The 11,907-nt window shown below is 37.2% G+C and overlaps 1 protein-coding gene across 3 annotated transcripts; it reads right to left on the bottom strand.

The window, feature by feature from the left end:
* Window positions 1-3,843: 3,843 nt before the first annotated feature.
* On the bottom strand, window positions 3,844-8,828 carry LOC109207200 (growth-regulating factor 4-like). Of its 3 annotated transcripts, XM_019370087.1 has the most exons (6): window positions 8,621-8,828; window positions 8,279-8,339; window positions 7,863-8,146; window positions 6,786-7,164; window positions 4,269-4,735; window positions 3,844-4,169 (listed from the first exon to the last, which is right to left on the bottom strand). In XM_019370087.1, exons 3-6 carry the CDS (start codon window positions 8,074-8,076, stop codon window positions 4,162-4,164), a joined length of 1,068 nt encoding a protein of 355 aa, XP_019225632.1. In that variant the 5' UTR covers window positions 8,077-8,146; window positions 8,279-8,339; window positions 8,621-8,828; the 3' UTR covers window positions 3,844-4,161. The 3 variants fall into 3 exon arrangements, with proteins under 3 accessions (XP_019225632.1, XP_019225630.1, XP_019225631.1); XM_019370085.1 differs by having other exon boundaries at window positions 3,844-4,735; XM_019370086.1 differs by lacking the exon at window positions 8,279-8,339 and having other exon boundaries at window positions 3,844-4,735.
* Window positions 8,829-11,907: the final 3,079 nt, after the last annotated feature.

Genomic DNA, 11,907 nt, shown 5'->3' with positions numbered 1-11,907 from the left:
AGATCTGAAGTTTAGCATCTCTGCCCGATATTAAGAAGGATCCTACAATCATCTAAACATCATCTTTTATCTAGGTCAATTGCATTCATTACGATTGATTCCTACATTTAAAGTTATCACATTTATGAGCAATCATTCGTTTCCGACATACTAGGAATCATCATTCATCTTGTTCATCTCTTGCGTCACTTAATCTAGATTTTATTATACTTGGTTGAGATTTACCTCTTCATTTTCATTAATTGATTTAATAAAAAAGGTTTGAATATCTTTTGGTCAAAGAGTTATTGGAACATCTAACATCATTATGAAGCATCAGCATAGGTAGTTCTAATGCCGTGGCAACCTCCGAAGCCACCTCGTCTGAAGCTAGTTAAGGCTAGGAAGTTGAGTATGTTCAGAAGCACGACGACAAGGCTCTCAGAAAAAGAAAAAAATTGTTTCATCGTCTAAGAGAAATCAGCACCCAAATATATGAAGTTGGGCAGAATCTGCAAAAGAAAGGAAATTAGATGAGCATAAATAAAATTAGATAATCAGATAGAAGAAGAGCCAATAGCTTCAATTCCAAAAAAAAAAAAAAAAAACATGGACCAATGTTTCTTTGTCCTAATTAAGCCACCACTTCTACCCGCTAGCAAGACCAAAGACAGAGTGGAGGGGATTGCAGCCGGACTTGAAGAGGAACCGTGAAACTTACGGCAAGTCTTGATACAAAATTGTGGTTGATGCACCACCTTTTATAAGGATCAGATGAAGCAGTAGTTGACATCTACTTGGAAACGAAGAGCATGAGAATCTCTCCAATAATCGGGTCATCTTGAGAGTAATCTCTCCGATAGTCGGGCCACATTGAGAGTAATCTCTCCGATAGTTGGGTCGTTTTGAGAGTAATTTTTCCGATAATCGGGCCACATTGAGAATAATCTCTCCAATAGTCGAGTTACCTTGAGAGTAATCTCTCCGATAATCGGGTCACCTTGAGAGTAATCTCTCATATTTGGATTGGGAATAAGTATCCATGGATCCTCTTGTTAAACAAGAACATATCCTTCTATTCTTGGCTACAAATAAAAAGAACAAGCAAAGAAAACGCAAAAGAAGATAAAAGAAATTACCTCATGTACTAGCACTTTGGAGTCCTCTAAACACGAATTCAAGAGCCGCTTGAAAATGACAAAAATTGATTGATGCTAATTAGACATGGAATGTGGTGTTTATATAGAGGACACTAACTGAAGGATTAATGGGACACGGTTATTTTTCCTGTTGGAAGTAGGTTATTGTAAGGCGCTTGCATTGGCTTCTCCAAATTGAATTCATTTTGGACGGTATGACAAGTCACTGTAAGGATAGGATTCTTTTCCATATCTTTTGCATGTAGTATTTGTCTCCTCATTGGAAGACAAAGGTGTAGGTTTGTACCACATCGTTAACTCACGTCAGACATCATGTGAATATCTTTTACCTTGAAAAATGGTCCCGATCATAGTCATGACAATTAAATCTCAATTGATACGTAAGCAAACTTCATTGAAATTTGAGATTGGAAGCTACTTAATGTTAGTAAATACGTAAATTTTTCTAAAGTAACTGAAAGATTTTCTCAAGTCTGGTAGGTATGGCATATCTAAGAAACAAATTACGTTTCAAACTCAAGGGCTTAAATTATTTAATGTTTACTTCAAGATTTTGTCTTTGAAGTTCTAACAATCCTACACTGCGGCAAGTCTTGAAGTAGGGAATATTTGTAGGCAATCCATGTCACACTTCAATTTGATTGGTCAGAAATAATTTGTTCTTATCACAACTCCTCCACATCAGAAGTTATAACAAATCAAGTTCAAGCTCAAGAACGAAGAACAAATCAAGGTCAAGTTCAAGCAATTAAGCTCGAGAACAAGATCATCCTTTGTGGCAACAACTACATATTCAAGATCAAGCTCAAAGGCCCTTAAATTTATTTACTATTGGAAAGTAGAATCAGAGGATTCATAGAGTTTGTACACTCATATTATTTGAAATCAAATACAATGATCGTCGTAATATTTTCGATCTTGATTTTATTTTCTCGCCGCAATTCATCATCTACACATATATAGCATGATTAAGCTAACAGACATGATGCAGATAGTCAAGATGTAAAACTACCTCATTGAGATGGAAATTCATTGGTCTGATACCATATTGAGACTGAAGAGGTCAAATAATTCATACTCAAATATATACTCGTCTGGTAAATTAACTTGCAAAGCCAGTGGGGACATAGTGTTTACACGTGCAATGAAAGATGAATGTACGACTAAAAAAACAGTAAATATAGTTTACTTCCATGAGATTGAATCGGTAAAAAATATCCTTCTTGATTTATTCAATCACATGTCGCTTCTAATCCAAATGGCTTTCACTTAAGGTGTGTTTGGTACGAAGGAAAATATTCCCAGGGTATGTTTGGTATACCGGTAAATATTTTCCGTAAAAAATATTTTCTTGGAAAACAAGTAATAATCTTATTCATTTTCCGGTGTTTGGTACGCAAATTAAGGAAAATGACTTCTCAAGAGCATTCATAAATAATTTAGATATAATAACATGAAGCCATAAACTTCAAACCAACAACCTTGCGAACCCACAAATTTCATAAACTTTCGAACCCCGATTTTTCAAACCCGTAAACTTTATAATTTCTAAATTCGTAAGCTTCCAAACACATAAACCTCCGAACTCATAACTTTGGAACTTGCAAAATTTTGAACCTTTAAACCGATAAATAAAAAAACTAAAACTGAAAAATATATTTAAAAAATATTTTTTTCGGGCAAAAAAACAAAAAAAATAGAAATTTAAAATTACAAAAAAAAAATAAAAAATATAATTGTGAGGGGTGGGAGGGGGGGGGGGGGGGAGAGGTGGTGCAGAAAAACGAACAAATAGAAATTTCAAATTGCAACAAAAAAAAGGTAAAAAAAAATAATTTTTTTGCAGGAGGGGGGTGGGGTGGGGTGGAGGGGGTGGGGTGGGTTGGTGAGGGTGGGGAAGGTTAGAAGGCGTTTTGGAAAATGTCTTCCATTCTCTTGATAAAGAAAACATTTTTTTTCAATTTGAGGAAAATGAGTTCACAAGGAAAATGTTTTCCAAAATATTTAAGCCAACTAAATATGGAAAAATTGAAAAATATATTTCGGAAAATATTTTCCTTCATACCAAGCACACCCTAATTTTCTCATGTTTGGTTGGCTTAAATATTTTAAAAAATATTTTCCCCATGAACTCATTCTTCCCTACCAAAAGAAGGAAAAATATTTTTCAAAACTCTTTCTCAACCCTATTTTCCAACCCACCCCCTACCCCCTCCACCCAGGCCCCTAAACTCCGACCGACCACCCTCCCTTGTCTTTATCCATGTCGTCTCATATAGTTTTTGCCCGAATTATATATTTTTCAAAATATTTTCTACTGCTTAACCAAAATCAAAAAATAAGTAAGAAATTCACCTATTTTCCAAAAAAAATATTTTCCTTCGTACCAAACACACCCTTATTTTCCATATATTCAACATCTCACTTCTAATCCAAATGGCTTTCACCCATTTCCCAACTGATAGAAGATCTGCTTCCAACCAACTATATGTGCAATTTAGCTGCAAACTTTTTATTTTTCCCAAAGGTATATCTTCTCTAATGAAATTCCTTGTGCTTTTCCTTCTATTTTTTTTTTTTTTTTACAGATTTTGTTGTGATTTTTATGGAAACTCATTGGTGCCTCTTTGATTCTACTTCAGCACTCCAAAATAAGCCTTTTTCTTTTCAAGATGGCTACCATGAAAAATAAGTGAAACAAATGGAGAATGAAATAAAAGTTTCGTTGAGGGATAACCAAATATTGAAACCACAAAGTAATCATCATCTAAACACCAGAAGAAAGACTGGTAAAAATACATTTATTTTTTATAACGAACACGGGCAGCATTTGAAGACAGCTTGTTTTTTTCCTGAAAACATCGTTGAAAATTGGAAATCAACCACAAAGACATGGAACAACTCAATGTTCCAGCAACATGAAGGTTGCATAAAGCTCATACAAGCAGATGACGTGTTAGTACTAGCATGTCTGCTCATCTGCATAGCACCAGACTGCTGAGTTTTTACAGCGGCAGCTCCCTCAAGCATCTACAGCCAAGAAAAAACCAATGATATCAATAAGCTTGCTGTAAAAGACTAAACCAGTAAGATGGGAGAAGCTGTTTTTCCTAGGATGTCAATTTTCACCATTCGGGGAGCAAGCACTTCTTGAAGAGAAGTCAGAAGGAGCCATTGGAATGGATATAGAGAGCTGTGTAGTGGAGAAATTGTTTTTGTTGGATTCCTCATCATCAAGGTTGGACCACGATTCTTTAGCAGTGGGCCATTCGTTAAAGAAAGGGCGCATTGACTGCTGCTCCTGCTTTACTGTTCCAGGTGAATCAATTTCACTGCCAAAGAAGCAATGCTGGTGTCGTCGTTTTGAAATTGTTGAATCAATCATTGGCTCAAGTAGATTAGGTAGATGCATCTGCTGTGAGCTACCCAGCAACTGAGAATCATTTTTTGGTCTCGCCGCGGGGCTTGAAGAAACTTGAGAGGGCAATACCCATGTGCTGTCCATGGTGGTCCCCATCCCTAAATTTCTGACAGTTGCAGAAGTTTCTGAAGATAAATTATGCTCATCAGCATCAGGAGCAATTCCATGGAGATACCTGTGATACATTTTGGCATTAGATGAAACTGGATGTTACAACACTTATTTCTCCAAAGGCAATACAAGCTGACTGCACCAAGAACAGTATTAGTAAAGGGACAAAGGCAAACTACCCAAACAATAAGTACACACTTCATCAGAATAAGGGCATGAGAAGAGTAAGCGGAGCTTCTTCAAATTGCCAAGATTTTTGTTGTCAACTTCCTTATAGGGTGGATAAAATTACCCCCCCCCCCCCAAAAAAAAAAAACCCCCCACAAGAAAAGAAAGAAGAATGCACTCAGAAACAAAGATAAGACAGGAGTGACATAAACACAAAGGGAGCTGATGCACAGTAAGCACGGGATATGCATCCTTCAGCGCCATATGCTATTAGTTGGAGTATGACAGACTACTGTTGGTGTAAAGTAATCACCAATTAAAACTGAGTTGTCATTCTCCAAATCATTAGAGATGAGTCCTGTGAAAAATACAAGACTATCGTGGTAGATCAAAACACTTCCAACCTTCCATCACTGAGCTCGGCAGTTTCATGCTAATAAACACATACTCTGCCTAGTGGGATCTAGCTTATGACTTGATAAGTAACTGGAAAATACTTTATCCTTCTTGTTTTGACATAACATTAGGAGCCTATATAGGAGAAGCCTTTGGTGTCTTGCATGCATATATTGATGTTACTCCTCCTTGTAAGTACAACTAAAGGCAAGCATATATGCTTTCCAACTTCCAAAAAACTAAATTTGACGTGTTAAAATTGATGTCTTTGAAAATATATTCTATTTCCTTCATTGATAACAACCAATAATCTCGGGCGTATGTTATTATTGCAACTTCTAGAATGGTCCGAAGATTTCCAAAAATGGAAGAGAAATGCATATTAATGTTACTTATAATGGTGTTCAATTATTAGAGACAGAATTGCCAAAGTTGGTCGAAGTTCAAATCAAAATTCTATTTCCTTTTTGTCTGATAAATATTCCTGCGACTAGGTTATGCAACTCTCTCTAGGATAAGTGCAACTCCCAGGTTCATTTACAAGAGAAATAAACAATTGCCATTTAGTAGCAAGAAAAGCACATTCAAGGACACAACTCTACAACCGACACCAGCATTCACACGAGTGTTATCATGTTGCATGAAATTTGAGCGGCGTCACACTCACACATGCACCTCAAATATCTATACCCACTCAGGATCCAACCATAGATACAGGATCACAACACAACTCTGACCTGAAAATTGACATACCTGAAGGGCCAATGCTACATTTAAAAGGAACACGTGAGTCTCAATAGCTATTTGTATTTTTCAGTCACTATTTATCATCTTGCTTATGATATGACTTGCTGCATCTGAACATAATCAGTCTTTTTGCACCTATTCGGGTCAGGACCTTAACAATTCCAGAGGGAGTAGGCAACAGCTTTTAGAGGTGGATCAATAATAACTTATCAGGCCCTCAAATTCTACCGAACTGGTAGGTCACAAATTAGCAAAAGTGGAAAGATGAAGTGAAGGCTTACAGGCGACAAAAAAGGGTCATAAGTAGACAAAAAATGGGCAAAAAAACGTTGATGCCATGATAACAGTCTCCCAAGTCCCTATATAGCATCCTCCTGATGTAAAAGATTTGAGTCAAATTTCTATATTTTATCAGCCAAATAACACAACATACCGAATATATTTCTGCAGTGTGGGGTCGGTCTGGAAAGGGTGATGTGTGACCTTACTCCTACCTTGCGGAGGTAGAGAGGCTGTTTCCGATAGACTTCTATCTTTATCAGCCAAAAAAGAAAAGACAAAACATAGAATCACTCATTGGAACAAGTAGAGTGTTAAACCACATGATACACAGCCCAAGATCAAGGCTTGAAGCAACATGTTGGAGTAATTAAGATGACAGATTCAGTTAGAGTGTTAATAAAGTTTATATGCCAACTGACAGAAAAACAAATTTAGGCCACAAAGTAGTCGAAGTAACACGAGAACACCAAGACAAGTGTAGCCAAGGAAAAGAAGTCCTACTTAAGACAAAAAGGAGGTACCTATAGTCCTTGGTATCTATTCCATAGGACACAGGCTCCATCTGCAACTTTGTTGCACTGCTTCCATAATTCAGTTCTTCTGAATTAGCAACAGAATATAATGGCATGTGCTGGAAACTTCCACTGCTGCTACTTTGGAAACTTCCTCTTGTATTGCTGCTCCCAGTAGTAATGAGCGACATACTAGTCGACAAGGACTGGGAAGCAGATTGAGATTCCACAGGCTTTCTTGAACGGTTGCGACCTCGATGCATGTGCCGCTCACAATATTTGGAGTCAGGATATGCATCTTTCGAGCACCTCCATTTCTTTCCATCAGTCCTTCTACACCTTCCAGGCTCAGGGTCAAACTTCTTTCCATAATAGGAACAATAGCCCGCTGCACATGATATACAAACCATTAAGCTCTGAGATAATGTAGTATAGCCGCACCACTGCCCTGAAAGAAGTCCTTTTACGGCAAAAGAAAATATATAGCAAGATCTGATTACCCACACAGCAATCAGAAATCAATGAAATAGGAGCATACCAAAACACAAAGTTCCCACTACTGGAGCACTTATACATGGTATCGAAAATAAGCACATCTGTAAACTATACATGATCTGTGGCGGATGTATCAACAAATATTAGTTTCTGAACCATGATTTTAAAAGTATAGCGAGTTCAGTCTAAGAGTTTAAGAGATTGAACCATCAAGTTAAAATTCTGGATCTGCCACTGTTCATGGTGGTGTACAACTTAAATAAACATCGGATAAGCCCCTAAAAGGCAAAAACAAGTGTGTTTCTACTACATTGACACAAAGAATGACAAAGCAATAACTCACTAGATGCCAACCCCAACGGAAAAAAGTCTCTCCTAGAACCAAACCATATATGTACATATTAAATACAAACAAAAAAGTAACAATTGCACAGTCATCACAAGACAGACAGTATTCAAGAATGCCAAAAAAGGAGCCCTTTTCCAGATCTGCATGCTTCAATAAAACCATCAAAGTGAAGTAAACCATCAATTCTTCACGAACATATGAAAAGAAGACAGTGGCAAATGAGGAAGAAAGAAGAAACATACAGCTGGGGTGATGAAAGAACCTAGCAGAGATGGCTTCAAAACTCCGACGAATTGGAACAACGAGGTCCGGTGGAACAGGTAGACCTGCCACCAGGTACTTGTATATCATTGCCTGATGCTCCAGCTCCTGCCATTGCACTGCCGTGAATGGTGGCCGGTAACCATACCCATACCCCCCTCCCCCCACCACTGACGTAGAGGTGCTGCCACTCATCTCCCAACAAAATATTTTACTAAATTTTACCCACTTTCCACTTTTTTCACAGTCACTGAAAAAGCTGCACCTAGAAATCAACACAAACAGCAGTTAATACACAAACATAAATAAATATACACAGAGGTGAGAGAGAGAGAAACGTGTTCTTTTTCTGTTGTGTGTGTGTGAGAGATATAGAAGCAAAGGTTGTCGAGGTTACCTAAGAGGGGGACAGATCTAGGGTTTGGACAAGCATGGAAGTAGAGCAGAGAGAGAAAAAGCTGAGGAAGGCAAAAAAAACATATAAAGTGAAGTGAGATTTAAGTAGAGTGAATCAAGAGACAAAGTGATAGTAATAATATAGAACCAGTACTTATCTACAAGACAAATTAATGATGTTCATTAGATTACATAGTACTTTGATTACTTAAATGGAGACTTTTCAATGTTGACATTGTAGTTTAGCAGATGAAGAAACAGAGGGAACGAAGAAAATGAGAGACAATAGCATATATTAGTAGTACTAATGTACAAGACAAATAAATGAGATTCATCACATTACCTCTAGTATTTTCATTGCTTCACATTGTAGTTTAGGAGATGAAGAGAGAAAGGGGGAGTTTAGTCAAAGGTAATGAAGGGATTAAGGTTTAAGAATGGAGTGTTGTTGGTTAAGGAAGCATTGGGACATGGGAATAAAGGGAGTGGGGTATGAGGTTAGAGAAAGGGGACCTTACTCCTTAGGGAGTGGGGTACAGTCAATTATGTCTTGTTGTGGTCCAATGATGTAACACCCCTTGCTCTTTTTTCATCTTTCAAATTGGTCATGTGATTGTTATCATGACCCCAAAGATGCAAACTTTGTCCTTAAGCCTCAACAATTATTAGCAATGACCTACAAAAGTTTTTTTTTTTTTTTTGGTTTTTCACCCGGTGTCGGTATCCACATTGGAGCTCGACTATATTCGGATTCGCACCGGATAGGGCTTCATTCAAGGAAAGCTCCCTAACAAGAATTTTTCCATACTCAGGACTCGAATTCGAGATATCTGGTTAAGGGAGGAGCAGTCTCATCCACTGTATCACATCCTTTAGTGGTACCTACAAAAGATCTTGTGCTATGCTTGTTTTTTAACTTTGTGCTTTTTCTTGGAGTAAGGAGGTGAAATATCTTATCTTAAGGAATAAGCACCAAAACAAGAAAGACTAGTTTGGTGGGCTTGTACTTGTACAACATAATTTAATCTGAATGATCAAAAAGATTACATTTAGTTGCAACGTGAAACTTACATTATTAATTTTAATCGTTGTAAAACTTATGTACAGTGGTATAAAACTCTAGAAAATGAAACATTACATTATTTATCAAAAGCTTTATATTAAAAACTAAATCATTTTCTGCCTCATCCCAAATTTCACAACGCGAATAGCGTCAATAATTTTCGTCCCATAGGACTATGCAACACTATTTATAAGGTTATTACAAAAATTATTGTGAACAGAATCAAGCCTTACCTTGACAAACTAATTGGCCCTTACCAAAGTAGCTTCCTCAAGGGAAGAAGAACTAGTGACAACGCCATTATTATTCAAGAAATGATTCACCATTTTCAAAAAATTAAAGGTCGTCAGGGGAAGGTCCATCTAATAGTTGACCTTGAAAAAGCTTTCGATAGACTTGAATGGTCCTTCATTTGCCGTGCCTTACTCTTCTTTAATTTTTCCCCGCGTATCACAAAGCTTATTATGAGTTGTATTAGTACATGCTATCCTAGTCAATGGTTCCAAAACAGATTTTTTCTATCCATCAAGAGGTATACGACAAGGCGACCCAATGTCTCCGTATCTTTTTATACTCTGCATGGGATTATTGTCCAAATATATAAATCACCAAGTTAACATTAGACTCTGGGACCCAATAAAACTCAATCCCACTGGCCCATCTTTCTCATATCTATTCTATGCGGATGACTTAACTGCCTCAGCCAATGCCAACTTAAAGTCAATCCACACAATTATGCGTAGCCTTCACTTCTTCTCTCAACTCTCTGGGCAAAAAATCAATAATACCAAATCAAAAATCATCTTCTCGCACTGTGATACTCAAACCAAAACTCACATTGCCAATATTCTTAACATTAGAATAAGTGAAAATTTTGGTAAATATTTGGGAATCTCTATTCTCACTTGTAAGCCTAAGGCCTCCGATGTACGCTACATCATTGACAACATGAACACTAAGCTTGCTGATCACGCCCAACTATGTCTTCTAAAAGACAAAGCGGTCGTTGTAAATATAATCCGGTTTTAAGTCCGGAGTCGAATCCTCAGGGAATTAACCTATCTATTACAACTCTTGGCAATGCTATTATCAACTCAAACAATTTTCAGATGCAAGATTTTTATCAATAAAGGTTGGGTTTTTGTTTAACTACTTCAAATGATACTAAAAATAAAAATATGCTAAATCAAAGATAATTCAATGGTAAAAAAGGTCTAAGATATTGATTTCCCCAATTGCTAGTTTAAGTCTTAACTCTTTTGCTATGATCTCGCCGTAATACTCTATGAGGATTATGAGCTATGGGTTATCGTAATTATCTCTCGATCAACTATGATAATTTACTAGAGCATTCTCTCGAACTACTCTAGCTGACAATTTGTGCAGCTCTGAATTATCCCACCAAAGTTTCGTTATCTCTAACCCCACTTTTAAGTTCAAGTAATGAATCTCTTCAATTATCCAAAAGTAGTGTTGTTCAACAGCAGTCTAATCTATTATTCTTTCTCAAGCAATACAAGGCAATTAGACACGATTAAGATAGGGTCCATTCAATTAATCACCATACAAAATGTAGTTGAACAATCATATAATAAATCCGGCTCGATTATAACAAAGTTGGATCAAAACTTCATCCAACAATTGGTTCCATCAACCATAGATCAAATGTTTAGCTACTCATAACAAAGCAAGAGAAAACTACTAAATTGTTCATAATTTGAAATTGCAATAATAAAGAGAAGATAGAAAAACTCTAATGTTTGGTTGATCTTCTCACACTTGTTCTTGCCTCCAAAGTATAAAAACAAGCTTGATCCTTTCTTGGGCGAGCTTTTTGAGTTTATGAGGGTTTGGAATAAGTTTTTTCCGAGTTACACTTTGGTCCCACAAGTTCTGGGTACTGCACAGTTCACCGCGGCCGCAGCGCGACCGCGGTGAGAGCCAAACATTCTGCCTCGCATTTGTGACCTGCCGTGGTCCCACCGCGGTCGCGGTGGATTCAAAACCCGTACACTTTTTGCTTCTTTCCGCTTGGGTGCTTCTTGATTGGACGTTTTCTTCACATTATTGACTCCAAAACACTCTATAGTTCTTCCTAACTTGGATTAGTCCCTGTGAATCAAAAGAACACCAATTAGAGCATTTTGTTATCATTGAGCCTATAAAACAATAATAAAGCATGGTATAATTAGGGTATAAATATCGTCTAAGTAGCCTATTATCAACACCCCACACTTAAATCATTGCTAGTCCTCGAGCAATCCACCACACTCTATCAACGTTCCTTCCCTCAGCTTTCCCCTTAATTAGGGTTGTGCATTTGGATCGGATATCCGAAATCCGATCCGATCCACTCTATTTCGGATTTTTGGATTTCGAATTTCGGATTTTCGGATTGGATACGGATTGTGTTTTATAAAATTTCGGATTTTCGGATTGGATTCGGATTGGTATGATCTATATCCGATCCGATCCGAAATCCGAAACTATATGTACCTATATAAATACTACACTAAAATTTTAGGGTTAGGCTTATTCATTTTTTACACACCCCCTCACTCACTTAG

The sequence above is a fragment of the Nicotiana attenuata genome, unplaced genomic scaffold (genome assembly GCF_001879085.1).
Source record: "Nicotiana attenuata strain UT unplaced genomic scaffold, NIATTr2, whole genome shotgun sequence".
NCBI lineage: Eukaryota > Viridiplantae > Streptophyta > Magnoliopsida > Solanales > Solanaceae > Nicotiana > Nicotiana attenuata.
Note: the sequence above shows the minus strand (reverse complement) of the source record. Positions and strands in the feature narration are given on the sequence as shown.

What these genes read in the sequence shown, in the direction of transcription:
- LOC109207200 (XM_019370085.1), bottom strand. Translation starts at nt 8,076, where the DNA reads ATGAGTGGCAGCACCTCTACGTCAGTGGTGGGGGGAGGGGGGTATGGG. An exon ending in GTTCTTTCATCACCCCAGCT is followed by an intron (nt 7,165 to 7,862) that starts GTATGTTTCTTC and finishes TATCATGTGCAG; the next exon opens with CGGGCTATTGTTCCTATTAT. An exon ending in ATAGATACCAAGGACTATAG is followed by an intron (nt 4,736 to 6,785) that starts GTACCTCCTTTT and finishes AATGTATCACAG; the next exon opens with GTATCTCCATGGAATTGCTC.